At 45.9% G+C, this 18,595-nt stretch overlaps 1 protein-coding gene across 2 annotated transcripts in view; it reads left to right on the top strand.

Annotated features, from left to right (window-relative positions):
- LOC109407262 (netrin receptor unc-5) overlaps positions 1-18,595 on the top strand; it is a 468,026-nt gene that overhangs the window by 247,069 nt on the left and 202,362 nt on the right. For both annotated transcript variants that reach the window (XM_062850699.1, XM_062850698.1), the window contains exon 5: positions 16,715-16,917. In XM_062850699.1, coding sequence (XP_062706683.1) covers positions 16,715-16,917 — 203 coding nt within the window. The remainder of the gene's footprint in view (positions 1-16,714; positions 16,918-18,595) is intronic.

The raw sequence follows: 18,595 nt of genomic DNA, 5'->3' as shown, positions 1-18,595 counted from the left end.
GCGATTGGAAACTCGGTACGTGGAACTGCCGATCTCTCAACTTCATTGGGAGCACCCGCATACTCGCCGATCTACTGAAGGACCGCGGATTCGGCATCGTAGCGCTGCAGGAGGTGTGTTGGACAGGATCCATGGTGCGAACGTTTAGAGGTAATCATACCATCTACCGAGCTGCAGCAACACACGCGAGCTGGAAACAGCTTTCATCGTGATGGGTGATATGTAGAGGCACGTGATCGGTTGTTGGCCGATCGACGAAAGAATGTGCAGGTTGAGGATCAAGGGTCGGTTCTCCAACTTTTTTTTTTATAGAATGAGAAAATCTGCAACAGATACCCAAGAGGTGGTTCCTCGGGTGATGTGGGGATTGACCCACTAAAAACTCATTCTCTCTCTTCCTTACCTTCGCGGTACGCCATTTAGGGATGACTTCGAGAAGGGGGGGAACGTACATGAGTACACTCTAATAGTAAGCGTTCCACCAGCTACCGCCTTAAGTTTTTCACTCTCCCCTGGAGGCTCGGGTCATGGCTAGTACTTAGACTACCCGTTGAACTCGAGCTCCTGGATGGGGAAGGGGAGCCAACTCAACTAGCTGTTTTTCGGATCGCCATTTACTCTGTAGTTCAAGTACGATTCGAGAAACCGTGGAAGTAACGGAGTCCCACTTGTCCGCCCCCATACACATCCTTTCAACAATGTTGTGAGGCGTGATATCTCTACCGCATACCTCCTGCATACTCGACCTTTGCTCCACGAAACGTGGACATTCAAAGAGCACATGCTCCGCGGTCTCGTCGCAGTCTGCACACTCCGGACATGCGGGGGAGCCTGCGTGTCCGAATCTGTGCAGATACCACCTAAAGCACCCATGGCCTGACAAAAATTGAGTCAAGTGAAAATTCACCTCGCCATGGGGCCTGCTCGTCCACTTGGACACGCTCGGTATGAGCCTGTGTGTCCATCTACCCTTGCTGGAGGAATCCCATTCGCACTGCCACTTCAGCATAGACGAGGTTCTGGCGATACGCCTCGCGCCTCTTATGCCGCGTCGCTCGAAGCATTCTTCATCCTCTGCCACCACTAAAGCTATGGGCATCATGCCCGCTAGCACACATACCGCGTCCTTTGAGACCGTGCGGTATGCGCTCACCACCCTAAGGCACATCAGCCTGTGGGTACTCTCAAGTCGCTTCACGTTTCAGTTAACCACTAGCGCCTTCGACCATGCAGCGGCGCCATACCGTAGTATGGAGACCGCTACTGCCGCGAGCAGCTTACGCTTACTCGAGACTATTGCCGAGCTGTTTGACATTATCTTTGACAATGCCATTATCGCCATGCTTGCCCTTTTGCAGGCATATTCTACGTGGCTTCCGAATTTCAGCTTATCGTCGATCATGACCCCCAATTGCTTCAGTGAGCACTTAGAGTTGATCGTGCATCCATCTATGGTGACCACTGCCTGCTGTTCAGACTTGCGGTTGTTTACCACCACCACCTCCGTTTTGTGGTGCGCGAGTGCCAAATGTCTCGACCTCATCCAATCCTCCACTATGCCAATTGCGTGAGTTGCTGTCAGTTCCACTTCCTCTATCGACTCGCCGTATACCACGAGTGTAATATCATCGGCAAAGCCGACCAGCTTTACGCCCGGTGGAAGTTTGAGCCTCAATACGCCATCATACGCCGCATTCCATAGTACCGGGCCCAAGATGGACCCCTGCGGTACCCCTGCGGTGATTTTGTAGCTCCTCTCGCCTTCCTCGGTGTCATAGATTACCACTCTCTTCTGGAAGTAGCTCTCCAATATCCGGCATAGGCTAACTGGGACTCTTAGGTGGTGTATTGTGCACTCAATGGCGGTCCAGCTGACGCTGTTGAACGCATTCTTAACGTCCAGCGTGACGACCGCGCAATAGCGGATTCCTGTTCGCTTCTTTTGGAGCGCTATCTCGGCCGCTTTGGTTGCAGCCCTAATAGCGTCCACCGTCGATCGACCCTTCCGGAAGCCGAACTGGTTATCCGAGAGACCAGAGTCATCGGGTTTCTCGGTATAGACCATCAGCCTCGACAAAATGATCCATTCCAACAGTTTTCCGGTGGTGTCCAGCAGGCAGATAGGTCTGTATGCCGACGGGTCGCCAGGTGGCTTCCCGGGTTTGGGCAGTAGAACCAATCTTTGCCTTTTCCACCTCTCCGGAAATTCGCCTCTGTCTAGGCACATCTGCATAGCCTTTCTGAACATGTCAGGCTTAGCCTCGATGGCCGTCTTGATGGCTAATGTCGGGATACCGTCCGGACCCGGAGCCTTGTTCAACTTAAGCGACTTCGCTATTGCAATGAGTTCGTCGTTCGTCACCGGGGCTACCTCGCTATGGCCGGTTTGGCTATAGGGAACGAGGGCCCATAGTCTTGTATCGTGGCGCAGGAACAGCGTTTCCACGATCTTCTGCAGCATCTCTGGGGAGCGTTCTGGGGGTGCTGACGCGCCCTTCGTTTTGGCCATGACTACTCTGTAGGCATCATCCCATGGGGTCGTGTTGGCTGCCTGGCAGAGATTTTCGAAGCACGCCCGCTTACGAGTCTTAATCTCTTTATTCAGTGCCAGTTTAGCCGCCCTGTAGGCCTCGCTTCATTCGATTCTATCCTCCTCGGTACGAGCCCTTTGCATCCTCCTTCTAGCTCTTAAACAGGATGCGCGGAGTTCTGCGATTCCTGGACACCATCAGTACACCGATTTGCGTCCATTGCTGGGTAGGGATCGCCTTGGCATAGCGGCGTCACATGCACGGCTTAGGGTTGCGACTAGATCATCGCTGGATAGATCGTCGGTGTTACACTCCATAAACAATCGCTCCACAAATGCCGGCTTATCGAATCGCGAGGTCAGCCATCCCCGATGACGGTCGATGACCTTCATCTGTGGCCGTCTTCCTCCGTGTTCCACTCTGTATTGAATCGCCAGATGGTCACTATGCGTGTATCCATCGTCGACCCTCCAGTCCGAGCTAGGGTTAAGACCCGGGCTCCAGAAGGTCACATCAATGATGGACTCTGCACCATTCCTACTGTAGGTTTTTTTGTCGCCTACGTTCGCGACATCCACGTTTAGTCTAGCCATAGCTTCGAGTAAGGCCCAGCCTCTCGCGTTAGTCAAGCGGCTACCCCACTCAATCGCCCAGGCGTTGAAGTCTCCCCCGATGACCGCGGGACTCAATCCCACCATTGCGCTTGTTAACGATTCCAGCATAGACGAGAACTGGTCTATCGTCCACCTGGGAGGGGCATAACAACTGCAGTAGTATACCCCGTTGATCTTCGCTATTGCGAAGCCCTCGTGCGACGTGGAAACTATTTCCTGGACCGGAAAACGACCGGTTGTACAGATCGCCGCTAGCTTGGCCTTATCCGCTACCCAGTTTCCGTTATCGGGAGGGATGCGGTATGGGTCCGATAGTAGTGCGATGTCTGTACTTGACTCCGAGACTGACTACCATAGCAACTGTTTTGCGGCTTCACAGTGGTTCAGGTTTAGTTGTGTAACCTGCATTATCGTTTGGAACTTCCACCTCCTCGCGTGTCTGGACATTTAGGCCTGCCCGTCGTGTGGCCCTTGTTCGCCGTGCAAATCAGGCATTTTGGTGCAGAGTTGCACTCCCTGGCGATATGGCCTTCTACTCCACACTTCCTGCAGAGCTTACTCCGGTCTGGGCCTTTGCATGCCCAGGGCTTATGCCCTTGCTCAAAGCACTTGAAGCACGCCACTGGCGGCTCGTATATGCTGAGCGGGCACACTGACCAAGCTACCTTGATCTTCCCGACTGAAATCGCATTATTCGCATCCCCTACGGGAAGTTTGAACGCGGCAATCTGCGTGCCAGCCGGACCCTTACGCAGGCGGATCGATGCACTTGGTACATCTATCTCACACTGTTGTTTGAGTGCGGCTGCGAGCTCCTCTGCGTCGGTAATCTCGTCCAGGTTTTTACACTGGAGAGTTGCCTCCGCCGTTAGGGCTCTTACCTGCACCTTTTCGCCAAGTACCTCTTGGGCTAGTGCTTTGTAGGAAGTACCTTTATTGGCTGCTTCCTTCTTCAGCACTCTCCCGTCCTGGTGCGCCGGATGCTTTTTATTATTATTATTATTTCTTTATTATAGATTTTCAGCCCTAGGCTGGTTCATCTCTTGGTGCTTTTTACATCCGCGCCCAACGGTGAGAGACGATTCTCGCCTCGCATGGCCTTCAGCACCTCGGCGTATGTGTCTGCCTCGGTTTTGAAGACCAACGCGCTGCTTCTCGCTCGTTTGCGGGCTGGTTTCGTAGTTCTCACCTTCTTCTTTTTTCCTACCGTAATCCAAGGATTCTCCTTCCCTTGGTCCGGTTGGCCTCCGTTCTTTCTCTTGTTGGCTTGCTGGGGCTTGGTTTTCCTGCCCCTTGCGCGCTTTGCAACCGGCTTAGCAGCCTGGTCACGATTCTCCAACTTCAGCATAATAAACGTGCACAGCCCACACTCCGGAAGTACTGATGATGACAAGGACGCATTCTACGCGCAGCTCGAACGCGAGTACGATCGCTGCCCAAGCCACGACGTCAAGATCATCATAGGAGATTTGAACGCTCAGGAGGCCAGGAGGAGGAATTCAGAGTGACGGACGGCACTTCTCCGACATTATCGACGTCAGGACCTATCGTGGCGTCAATATCGACTCTGACCACAATCTGGTGATGGTCAAACTGCGCCCAAAACTCTCCGTCATCAACAATGTATGGTACCGACGACCGCCACGGTACAATCTAGAGCCACTGAAACAATCTTATGTCGCCTCAGCATACGCGCAGATTCTCGAGGCCGCGTTGCCAAACAAGGGCGAGCTCGATGAGGCCTCTCTAGAGGACTGCTGGAGTACAGTGAAAGCAGCCATCAACGACGCAGCCGAGAGCACCATTGGGTACGTGGAACGGAATCGACGGAACGAATGGTTCGACGAAGAGTGCAGAACGGTTTTGGAGGAGAAGAACGCAGCGAGGGCAGGATTGCTGCAGCAAAGGACTCGACAGAACGTGGAACGTTACAAACAGAAGCGGAAACAGCAGACCCGCCTCTTTCGGGAGGAAGAGCGCCGCCTGGAAGAAGCGGAGTGTGAAGAAATGGAACTGCTGTGCCGTTCCCAAGAAACACGGAAGATCCACCAGAAGCTCAACGCATCCCGCAACGGCTTCGTGCCGCGAGCCGAAATATGCAGGGATAAAGACGGAGGCCTCTTGACGAACGGACGTGAAGTGATCAAAAGGTGGAAGCAGCACTTCGATCAGCACCTGAATGGCGTGAAGAACGTAGGCATGGGAGACCACGGCAACGGAGGAAACGACGGCGCCAGTGTAGAGGATCACCGAAATGAACCAACTCCCACGCTGAGGGAAGTTAAGGATGCCATTAACCAGCTCAAAACCAACAAAGCAGCTGGTAAGGTTGGTATCGCAGCTGAACTCATCAAAATGGGCCCAGAAAAGTAGGCCACCTGTCTTCAGGGCGATCACTATTTTGAATGCTGCCTACAAAGTGCTATTTCAGATCATCTTCCGTCGTCTTTCACCTAAAACGAATGAGTTCGTGGGAAGTTATCAAGCCGGCTTCATCAACGGCCGATCGAAAACGGACCAGATCTTTACCGTACGGCCAATTCCCCAGAAATGCCGTGAATACCAGGTCCCAACGCATCACCTGTTCATCGACTTCAAAACGGCATACGACAGTATCGATCGCATAGAGCTATGGAGAATCATGGACGAAAACGGCTTTCCTGGGAAGCTGACTAGACTGATTAAAGCAACGATGGATGGTGTGCAAAACTGCGTTAGGGTTTCGGGTAAACAATCCAGTTCATTCGAATCTCGTCGGGGACCTTGCCGCAAGGTGATGGACTCTCATGCCTACTCTTCAACATTGCTCTGGAAGGTGTAATGCGACGAGCCGGGCTCAACAGCCAGGGAACGATTTTCACAAAATCTGGTCAATTTGTGTGCTTTGCGGACGACATGGACATTATCGCTAGAACATTTCGAACGGTGGCAGAGCTGTACACCCGCCTGAAACGCGAAGCAGCAAAGGTCGGACTGGTGGTGAATGCTTCAAAAACAAAGTACATGCTGGTAGACGGAACCGAACACGACCGGATCCGTCTGGGTAGTAGTGTTACGATAGACGGGGATACTTTCGAGGTGGTGGAGGAATTCGTCTACCTCGGATCCTTACTGACGGCTGACAACAACGTGAGCCGTGAAATTCGGAGGCGCATCATCAGCGGAAGTCGGGCCTACTGCGGGCTCCAGAAGAAACTGCGGTCGAAAAAGATTCACCCACGCACTATATGCACCATGTACAAGACGCTAATAAGACCGGTCATCCTCTACGGGCACGAGACATGGACCATGCTCGAGGAGGACCTACAAGCACTCGGAGTTTTCGAGCGACGCGTGCTAAGGAGGATCTTCGGCGGTGTGCAGGAGAACGATGTGTGGTGGAGAAGGATGAACCACGAGCTCGCTGCACTTTACGGCGAACCCAACATCCAGAAGGTGGCCAAAGCTGGAAGGATACGGTGGGCAGGGCATGTTGCAAGAATTCCGGACAACAACCCTGCAAAGCTGGTGTTTGCAACTGATTCGGTTGGTACAAGAAGACGTGGAGCGCAGAGAGCACGATGGGCGGACCAGGTGGAGCGTGACTTGGCGAACACTGGGCGCGACTGAGGATGGAGAGCGGCAGCCACAAACCCAGTATTGTGGCGTACTATTGTTGATTATGTCGTGTCTTAAATGTGATGCTGAACAAATAAATGTATGTATGTATGTATCAAAGTATGCTATTATCGAGCTCTTTTCCTCTCCCCGGGCAAATGGTCCACTGCACGAATTCGTGCTGGCCTGCTTTCTCCCACAGGAAATTTGACGTTTGAGCGGTGCCGACACCGCTCAAACGTCAAATTTCGTATGGGAGTAAGCTGGCCAGCACAAATTCGTGCAGTGGACCATACCGGCAGGTACATACCTAGGATGGTCAAAAATTAAGATGCACACATTTGCTTGCATTCTTTACAGACGAAGACATTTTACCGACGCATAACTCATCAAACATGGTTTGCTTAGAGAGATGTTGGATAAGGTCATTGTTCACTCTATTTCGTTGGTTTTATTGATCAGTCGTGATTCCCTTCGTAGTTCAAAAACGTAATAAATCAACTTTTTCTGCTTCTGATTATCAAGTACTCCAAGTCCTTCTGGGATTGCACAGGAATTCCATCAGAGATTCCTCCAAGAAATGCTTCGCTTTTTACTCCACGAATTTGTTCCAGCACTCCTCCAGGAATTTTATGTGGGATTTTATGAGTTCTTCCAGGAATTTCTTCTGAGATTCCTGAAGAGACTCCGTCTGGGATACCTTCAAGTGCTCTTGCCTTTATTCCTCCAGAAAGCACTCCCGAAATTCTTCCAGAGGTTTAATCTGGGATTTCTGAAGGAAAACCTTCTGAGATTCTTCAGAAATTCCTGGATTCCTTGATCCTCCAGGAATTACAACCTAAATTATCCTAAAAGTTTCTTTGGAATGCTCTCTTGAATTCCAGAAGGTATTCCTGGGAATTCCAGTAATTTTACCCGGTTTTTTTTTTCTGGATTCCTCCAGGAGTTCTCTCGGGTATTGCTTCAGAATTTAGTTCCGCGATTCCTTCATAAACTTCAGAATTTTGATGTCAGGGATTCCTTTCAGTAATGCTATACGAGATTCCTCTTGGAGTTCCTTCTGAGATATCTTCAGGAATTCTTCATGAGATTTTTCCGGGAATCCTATAAGAGCTTCTTTCTGTATTCCTCCAAATGCTTCTTCGGGATTTTCCTGGAGCTTCTTCCGGGATTCTTTCAGGAACTACTTCTGGGATTGCTTCATGATTTCCTTCCGAGTAATTCCTACGGTAATTTCACCAGGATTTTTTTTTCGGGATTCATCCAAAAACTATTTTTAGGATTCTTTCGGGAATTCCTTACGAAAATCCATTAGGGATTCCTCCGGAAATTGTATTAGAGCTACTGTCAGGATCTGCTTCTGAAATTACTTCAGGATCTCTTTTTGTTGATTTTTTCGAAAACATCTTTCGCAATTTTTTTTTCGAACTTTTTTTGGAATTCCTCTTGGCACTTAGATCGGGAACTTCTCTGGAGTTATTCTAGAAACTGTTTCCAGGATTTCTTCAGTAAGTATTTTCTGGTTTATTCCAATAGTTCCGTTTGGAAATCTTGCAGATCCTTCTGGAACCCCTCTGGAAGTTAATTCTGGAATTCTTTCAGATGTTTTAAATGGAAATCCTTCAGGAGTTTATTAGGTAGTATTTTAAGAAATTCCTGCAGATTTTGTTTATAAAATTCCTCATGGTGTTCCTAAAGGATTTCCTTGGCGAAATACTCCAACAAGTTCCTTCTGGTTTTCCTCGGAAGCTATTAAGAGAATCTCTAGGGGAATTCCTGGAGGATTCCCGGAACTCGATGAGAAATCACGGAAGAAACCCCTTGAAGTCCCAGAAGGAATCTCAGAAGGAATCCTGGAAGGAGTTCCTGAGCTAAAACTTGTTAGAAAACTCAATAGAAACTCCTAGACGGACCTTAGAGGGAACTTCAGAAGGAACTCCAAATGAATCTCAGATATGGTTCCCTGAGGAATAACAAAAGGAAATCATTGAGGGATCCTAGAAAAAAAAATGTGCAGAAATGGCGGCAAGGGTTTCTGGAAGAATATCAGGAGAAAATGGCTGGGGTAATCTTGGAATCCTAGAGGAATCTCGGTATTCATTTCAAGAGAAAATTCAAAACAAATTTTCAAAAATCCCGGAAGGTATATTCCTCAAGTAAACCATAAATGAATCTCTAGAAAAATCCCGTTAGTACTTCCTGGAGTTATCATAGTAGGAGCTCTTAAATGAATCCTAGATGGAATCTCTTTTGGAATTTTAGAACAAACTTTTGGAACAATCCCAGAGAGAACTTCTGAGCGAATCTAAAATAGATATCCGGAAGAATCTTTTCAATAAGTCTCTGGAAATCCCTCAAGAAACTACTAGAGGAGTCCTGAAAAAAAGTGGAGAAACCGTGAAAGAATTCTAGGATTGCAGTGGATCCAAGAAGGGCCTCCTGGGACCCTTTCGCAGTTACTGGCTGAGAGCATTTATCTGATAATGATCAATTTCGCATCCGTGTCAAGCATAAACATGCTTTTTGCTAAGGATTCAAAAAAATCTATTGTAGAAAAAAAAGGAACCGTCCGATATCTAACCCGAAAACGGCACTCATCTTATGATATTGCTGAATACCCGTGAGTTTACCGCCTCGGCTATTTGAGATCTATTTCAAACATTTTGATTCCCGTTGATTTAGGCAGCAAATAGTTAATAGCTTGTGGGGGGCTCATCCAAACCAGATTCTGGAGGCCCCTTTTGAGTTTGAAACATTGTTGTCATCGGCGCAGCCAATATTGGCATCGTTCCGCCTACACCTCAGGTGTGAAATACAGGTTGTACGGTCGGCGAATCGACCGGAAAAGTAATAATTGTAATTAATCAGCCTTTCGGCAAGCCGAACACCAGAACCCCTCATACCTATCAGTGAGCAATGATCGCACCGATTAGTCCGGCCACGTTCAGCAAATATATCATTGCATCGTTTTGCTGGCGGAAAGCGAGTACCGCCATGGTGGAATGGGCGGGAGTCAGGTTCCAGTCATATCGACTCCGTTCATCTATGGACACTTCGACTGGTTGCTTGCTCACTTGGGCCAGGGTGCCGCAGCATGTTCGATGCTAATGCGGAACAGTTTGGCTGACGGCGCGTTACACTTCTTGTGCGATATATTGTTGTCTAGAGCGATTTCCTTGTTCTGTGGTCGCCGGTCCGAGCTAGTGATCAGAGAGAAGTGCGGATGGGGCGAGGGGGTGGTAACAAGCACGTTTTCCATAATCGGTGACCTGCGGCGGCATGCTTGTACTATGGGTACTACACGGAGATAGCTCCGTTGTAGCCGCTGTCAACGCCATTTGTTTTTCAGCGCCACGGCTAACTTCCCTTCATGAATGGACGACGTGTGAGGAATATTAATCTGTCGGCTCGACAACAGTTGGTTGATCATTGAATAGGATCGTGATTGATTGCCGATTGAAATCGGACTGTTGGCAGTTCATAAAGTTGATAAATTATTAATATTTGAATTTCTGTTGCACGGCACTTGTTCATTCGTGATTTGTGTTTCAGCGTACATTTCAATTATCCGGCAGAATTTTGTACCTGACTGGAATTTATAATTGTTTACATTATTTTATTTTTGGGTGCTTGGATAGAAATACTTTATTTATAAGCTTCAGCTACCCTTGATTTTCTTTGGTCATGCGTGAATGTTTTGTCACATTACAATATAAATCAAACAATCATGATTATCATCGGACATGAATGCCACAGGCAGGCTTGTCCGCACTGAACGCATGAAAATTCTGCTCTTTTGATTTACACCACCAAAGCCATCGTAATCGTGCAATCTTCCTATCTTACCCGATAGAAGGATATTGAAATTACCTAAATGTCATTTTGAACTGTCAAAAAACCGCACCGCAGTGCCACACTGTGCGCGCAAAGAGAATTTCACCCGGGTGAATTCACCCCAGTGAATTTCTCTTTGCAAGCTCAGTGCGGCACTGCGGTGCGATATTTTGACAGTTCGAAATGTCATTAAGAATATTCAAACATCCTTCCATCAGGTAGGAAAAGAAGATGGCATAAACACTATGGTTTTTGTGGTGTAAATCAAAAGAGCAGAATTTTCATGCGCTCAGTGTGGACAAGCCTGGCCACAGGAGTGGTGAAATGTTTTTAATAAATATTAATAATAATAATGATTATCACGCAATTCACAGTTTTTTGGCAGGAAACATTGATTCAGTTTTACACCAATCAATAGCAAAACCACGCACCTAAGAGGAGGTTCTATTACGCCACCATTTCCAAATACTATTTGACCCGTTTGAACTTGCTCTGATGTAGTGGTGATTTCACGTGGACGAGAGATTGTATCATCACTTCCCACAAAATGGACTTGGACTTGGGCATCCATGGTGGTGCAGAGGGCCCACTTGAAAGATCTCCATCCTGGGCGATTGCCAGCCATTTGCCTTGACCATGTCAAATTTCTGTCGGCCTACTTGATTTCGTAGTTGAGGCTGCGCCGCCATGAACCTCTGGGTCTACCTCTGCTGCGATGACCTGCTGGGTTCCAATCAAACGCTTGCTTGCAGATTTCGTTTCCGCCCCTGCGTAGAGTGTGGCCGACCCTCCCCCACTTTCGCTCCCGAATTTCTGTCGCTATCGGCTTTTGATGACATCGACGATGGAGCTCCACGTTGGAGATCCAATTGTGAGGCCACCATGCACGAATTATATACCGCAGGCATCTATTGATGAAGACCTGCAGCCGTTGAGTGTTCTCCACTGATACACACCAGGTTTCGGATTTTGGTGCGTCGACTGATCTGGTTGTTTTTACCAGGGGGATGACGAAGGGCCAGAATCATCTACCCAGCATTCAATTCAACATGGCGTCCAATGTTTTTGTTTTGATTTCTTAATTCATGGAAAAAATGCGCTGGAAACATCGACACTGCTTCGCTGCTACGTATAATATCGTGCAAAGTGATAAGGAAAGAGAAACAATCATCAAAAACAACGATTTCGTTTGAAATGTGTAATTTCTGAAATAAGCACTAGCAACACACGAGCCACACACCCGAAAATCAGGAGCAAGTTAGGGTAAACCGACCAGAAAGTGGGTACCAAAACGCGCCGTACCAAAAATGATGTTGGGTGGAGCGGCGATGTACCGAATTTAACAGCCGTGTCACCCCACTGGTTTTTCCATACATTTCTTAAACTCGCAAAAGCAACCCTCGCCTTCTTGATCCTTGCACCTATGTCGATCTTGGTGCCGCCATCGGCCGCAATTTGGCTACCAAGATATTGGAAGTTTTCATCATTCTCCACTGATTGCCCAGCTACCGTAAAGCTGGAAGGGTTGACCGTGTTTACATCCAACGATTTGGTCTTGTTGACGTTGATGATGAGACCTGCCGCTGAGGAGCGATTGGCAAGGTCATCGAGCTTGCTCTGCATATCAGAGCGCCGTTGAACTAGAAGAGCAACATCATCAGCCAATTCAAAGTAATTTTGATGCTCCATGGTAATAGGTTGCCACAGCAATCCACGATTTGGTTCACGGTCAATCCCACCTACAAGTATCTCGTCGATTACGATGAGGAACAGTTGCGGTGATAATATCCATCCTTGCCTCTAGAGGTGTGCGCCGATTTGAAATCTGTCGGCGGCGGCGTTTTGCACTTTTTTGAGCGGCGGCGGCGGCGTGATCGGCGTGACGCCGAATGAATTTTCGGTGACGGCGGCGGCGGCGGCGGTGGCGGCGTGAAACGGCGTGGTCATAATTTATAAATTTTTGTTAATTCCGTTAATCAATATTAGTGTTTTATTTTTTAGTAACTCATAATTTTGAAGATGCAATGCTAGTGCAATGACATGTTTATAGTTACGGTTCAGCAAGGGGGAGTCGCTGAGCACATCTTTACTTGCGCCAATTATTTTCGGTGTGCTTGGCACCTCTTGGCACAATGTTCCAAGCGACTAGCCCCTTGCGGTTCAGTTATTTTTTTTTTCACATGTTTTTTGAAAATTTATTGAAACGATTGTTATGGTGAATCAGCTGCCCAAAAAATATCCAAAATGACCCTCTAAAGGAATTCCTAGAAGAAATTCTAGAGGAATTCCCGGTGGAATTTCTAGAGGAATTTCCGAATAAACTCTTTAAAGAATTCCCGGAGGAACTCGTAGAGACATTCCTCTAGGTACACCTAGAGGAATTCCCGGATGAATTTTTAAACGAATTTCCAAAAGAGCATGTAGAAGCATTCCCTTATGAACTCTTAGAGGAACGTTTGGGGAAACTCTTAGAAGAACTCTTAGAGGAATGACTGGACGAACTCTTAGAGAAATTTTCGAAGGAATTCTTAGGGGATTTACCGGTGGAACTCATAGAAGAATTCTCGGAGGAAATTCCGGGCATTCCTTGTGCAACTCCCAGTAATATTTATAAAGCAACTAGTAAAGTAATTTCCACAGGAACTTTCGGAGGAATTTCCGGAGGAACTCGTAGAGAAATTGCCGAAGAAATTCGAAAAGGAATTCAAGGAGGAACTCGTAGAGAAATTACCAGAGGTCTTCATAGATGAATTCTCGGATGAACCCTTAATGGATTTTCCGGAAGAATTTCTTGAGGAATTCCCGGATTTCTAGAGCAACTCCCGATGGAACTCCTAGAAGAATTCCCAAGAAATTCGTGGAGAAATTCCCGGAAGAACTCGTAGAGCAATTCCCTGATGAACTCAGATACTTCTAGAGAAATTCCTGGGAGAACTCCTTGAGGAACCTTCGGGGAAATTGTTTAAGGACTTCTCGAAGGAATCTCCTGGCATACCCAGTGCAAGTTCTAAAAAAACTTATATAGCAACTCGTAATGAAATTGCCTGGGGAACTTCTTCCCGATGAAACTCGTAAAGGTGTTTCCAAGATATTTGAACTCCCGGAAGCACTTCTAGACGAATTCCCGGAAGAACTTTTAGAGAAAGTCACGGTGAAACTCTTAGTGAAAAAATGGTGAGGAATCCCCGAAGGAACTCGGAAGGGAAGGAATTCCCGGAAGAATTCGTAGAGGAAACCCTAGAGAAATTCCCACAGGAACTTCTAGAGGAATGTTCGGAGAAACTTCTGGAAGAATTTCCGGGCGAACTCTTAAAGAAACTCCTGGAAGAATTTCAAGAGGAACTGTTACAGAACTTGCAAGAAAAACTCCCAGAAGAATTCCCGCAAGAACTCCTACAGGAATTACAAGAGAAACTCCTAGAGGAATTATTGGAGGAGACTTCTGGTATTTCCAGTGCAATTTCTATGAACTTTTAAAGAAATTCCTGTAGAAATTCGTTAAGGAATTCCCGGATGAACTCGTTGAAGAACTCGTAGAGGAATTCCTGGATGTGCTCCTAGAGGAATTGTGTGTGTGTGTGTATTTGGTTTTGAAGAGGGACTTTAACCTAGTGGTCATTCGTCCCTCTGTCCTAGAGGAATTGCCGGATGATCTCCTAAAGGAATTCACATGAAAAATGTCTAGACTTCTAGATGAATTCCTGGAGGATCTCCTTAAAGAATACCCGGAGTAACTCTTAGTGGAGTTTCTAGGGGAAGTACTGCAAAAAGTCCCAGTGAAACGTCTGTAGAAACACCTAGAGGATGTCTCGGAGGAAACCCTCGGATTTCCCGATGGACCTTCTAGAGTTCCTGGAGGTACTCTTAGGGGAATGCTTGGCGAAACTACTGGAAGAATCCTCAAAAGAGTTGCTGAAGAAATTCCATCTCTTCTGGAGATGAACACGACAACAACATTTTTTTTCAGAATCACCAGCACTTTCTTCGAAATCCCTAGATTATTTTTTCAGCCATCAGTTATCTTCAGGAACCCCCGGTATCTTTGTAAGCTCGCTTTAATTCAAAGGACAGACTCTTTCAATATTTTAGAACTGTTATAAATTTGGACCAAAAAAATGGACCACCACTGAAAACGACCTTACAAATGCTATGCATGCAGATGACTCCATTGCTTGATATATTGTAATGAAATAAATCAAGAAAAAATATAATTTATCAATGCGTTTTTGATATCGGCGTAGAAAATTGGAGTTCGGCGGCGTAAGCGGCGGCGCGTCGAGAAATAATCGGCGGCGGCGGCGCACACCTCTACTTGCCACACTCTAGCAACGACCCGGATGGGATCGGACAAAACACCGTTGTGCATTACTCTGCATAAAAATGCCCTGTACTGTACTTCAATGAGGCCGATGATTTTCTCAGATAGACCCTTGCGCCTGAGGGCTTCCCACATGTTTCCGTGATTGAGACGGTCGAAAGCTTTTTCGAATTAAATGAACACCAGGTAGGGAAAAACACTTATTGGTTCGTTTTGTTAACGTAAGAACTAGGTACACGATATTCACAAGACGCGACACGCGAGACAAGACATAACACTTATCGTTCTTACAATCATCAAAGGGTTAAAATTACCTTTGTTGTCGATTGGTTCGCATTCTTCCAGTCTATGCTATGCGTAGAAGCTACCGTATGTGCCGCCACTCCGGATTCGTTGGGTTTGTTGGTTTCCACTGCGTTTTTATATTCTTTCAAACGTACCTTGACCTTGCGGCGTGTTTGACCGATGTAAACCGCCGGGCAGTCGTTGCAAGGTACCTGGTATATGCCAGATTGCTCTTCCGGTGGAACTTTGTCCTTCAAGTTAAACAGTAGATCGCGTAACGTGTTGTCGCTCTTATGTACAACATGAAGTCCTTGTCGTCGGAGTGTGTTTTAATTGGATTTGTGACTTTTCTTCTAACTTCTTCTGTTGCAGGTTGTAGGGTCGTGATGTTCTGCCGGCGTTTTTTTTTCCGTTTATGTTTTTGGAGAATTTTGTCTACGAAACCCTTATCGTAGCCGTTAATTTCAGCTGCTTTAAAAATCCGAGACTTCTCGGAGACTCTAGGAATTTATTGATTTGCTCCAGGATGATACGGAGCGTGACTTGCTGCCGTCGGAGAGTTGCTTCTCCTGTATCCGGTTAAGGATCACTTTGCAGAGGACTTTGAGAACGATACACATAGTTGCCACAAAACTCTGCAAACAACTCTCCGTTTTCGCTCATTTCTCGGAAGCCGTGGCGTCCCATGACGTGCTCATAGCCCAAGTTGTCGGAGCCAACCTTCGCGTTGAAGTTGCGCATGAGGATATTGATATCACCTTTCAAAATCTTGTTCACGACAGCATTCAGTTGACTGTAAAAGTTCCCTTTATCTTGCAATTGGCTTGCATTAAAAAGTAGATCAAGCTCAAATTCAAGCACCGTGAGCATCATTCAGTGAAGATGGATTTGGTTATTACTATGTTTTAAATGCTTTGTTTCACGATAATTATTTGACGTTAGGAATAATCCTCGTTTTCTAGATAAATTTAAATCTCAAGTATCAAATGAACAAAAGCTGGACTTGGCATCGGACGCCCATTTTTCCAGTGGAGTATATGTTTACTGCAGTCGAAGAAGCGCATTAGCATTCGCTGCTCGTGTTCTTACCGATGCCGTTTGAGAAATTATGAGCACGTTTTTCTGGCACAAAACTCCGCGCCAAGCTAGACAAATTGATGGAAACAAGACGACTGGTGGTGGCGGCGGCGGCGACTAGCAAAGCGTATCGATGTGATGTATCGTCAGAGTTCATGCATAAATCATAAAAGATGACACTACGTAGTGGTGTGTCGTGGATCTGGGTCACGCTTTTCGGCAAGAGCTGGATTTGTTGTAGTTTTTGTTATTTATTTTCATTTCCATTCAAGCAAAAAGTTCTGTTAATGAGCATCGAATTCCTTCAAACATTCAGTAATACTGAAAGAAAATTATTGCAAATTGAGTTTCCGACCGAAGCAAAGCATTACTATACAGCACTGTTCAAAATTTCCAATCATCTCAACAAATCCCATCAAAAAAATTCCCCTTTTTCTCTCTTTCCATTCTCGTTGCAGATCTGAAAAAGAACTTCGTCCTCCCGGCCCCACCGAAGCTGCGCGCCGAGGCCGGCACAAAGCTGGAAATTAAATGCACTGCCCCGAAGGGCTATCCCAAGCCTCAAATCACGTGGTTGAAAAACAATTTCACCCTCGCCGGCAGTCCGCTGCTCACGTTCAGCTCCGAGGGAAACATCCTGATAAGTGCCGTAAAACTACAGGTGCGGATCGCGCGAACGAACGCCGAGCACGGAACGAGCGAATCAGTTCGAAAATCCTTTTACCTCCTTCCACCCGTAGTCCCCTCCCACCATCCACATACCCACACTGCTGCGATGGGTCGAGCCGTAAACTCTGTTAAAACCTATTAATATTCAATATAACACGCGTTCAATCACCTATCCAAACCGACCCGATGTGTGTGCACAGTCCGGACCCATTCGGCACTGGATAAATTCCCACCGTTGCTGTGTGGTGTTCTGCTTAGACTGGTTTAGAAAATGCTCCAAAAATCACTTTAAGATATTTCATAAATACTCAGGTAATTTGTTAACCCTTTGTGGCGATTAGCCATAACTCAGGAACGGAGAAAAACCACATCTTGAACATTTCGCAGGATATAGCTTCCCGGGTAGAGCGAAATGGCAAAAGAAGGGCAAATTTTACCATTAAAATAGAATGTTTGAATGGCTAAACTTGCAATTAGTTTGTTTGAAATAAGAGTTAAAATAACAAAAATAATAACTAAACTTCTATGGCATAACAACTAAAGAATAACTGATTTTGCCATTGCAATAACAAAATAATAGCAAAAAGAATGTCAAAATAATAACATATTTTAACATGATGGTAAATTATGTTATTGTTTTGATATTATGGCTGATAGTATGATAGTAATATTTGTTATTATTATATTATTATACTATTCAATAATAACTCGCCAATTACAAGTTTTACAATGATAGCATGTTTTGTTATTTATGTGTCATCCTGAGCTATCCATTAAAATCTAAAGAATTGCAAATTTAGATATGATGACAAAATATGTTATTATTTAGTTATTGGTTTGTTATTCACCTCTACCCGGGTTATGTAATTTCCTTCCAAAAACATTTTCCAACCGATTTTTCTCAACTGTGGAAAATTTTGTGGAAAACAATTTTTATTTTGTATTTTTTTGTTCAATTACTGAGAAAATTTGTTTCTTCTTCTTCTTTCTGGCTCGACATTCCAGCTGGAGCTTTACCTGCCTCACTTGAACATAGTGTTCTTTGAGAACTTCCACAGTTATTAATTTTAGAGCTTTCTTTGTTGCCATTGCCTATTGTGATGCAAGTACAATGATACACTATGCCCAGGGCAGTCGAGAAAAGTTCCCGACCGGAACGGGAATCGAACCCGCTGTCTCCAGATTGGCGATCCAAAGCCTTACCACTAGGCTAACTGGAGAAAATTCATTTATGATTTCATAAAAAAAATGTGTCTACGATGCTTCGTTCTTGAGTTATGATTTATTCAAATTAGGCCGTTACAAATATTTATTTCACTTTTTGTCCTACCACCCTTTGGCTGGTCGAGGGGGGGGGGATAAAAGTAATAAATTATTTAATCTTAAAAATATTAATAACTCATTGGATTTGTTAAAGATTTTTTAACAAAATCCGATATTTTGATAAATATTTTTTGTCTGCCCCCTCAAAATGCAAAATCAAGCCAAAAATTTTTGAAGGGGAGGGGGAGACAAAAAGTCTCAAAAAGTGGTGGCTGTGGAAAATGTTTGTATTCCACTGGAGTTTTCCGAAAAACTAGGCGATCCAGATTTTTTTTCAATTTAGTTTTTGTTCATAAATATGTGAACCCTACCCGTGAAAAAAAAAACTTTAATAAATTTTGAGAACC

The sequence above is a fragment of the Aedes albopictus genome, chromosome 2, assembly GCF_035046485.1.
Source record: "Aedes albopictus strain Foshan chromosome 2, AalbF5, whole genome shotgun sequence".
Lineage (NCBI taxonomy): Eukaryota > Metazoa > Arthropoda > Insecta > Diptera > Culicidae > Aedes > Aedes albopictus.
The sequence above is the reverse complement of the archived record's forward strand: the minus strand, read 5'-3'. Positions and strand labels throughout refer to the sequence as shown.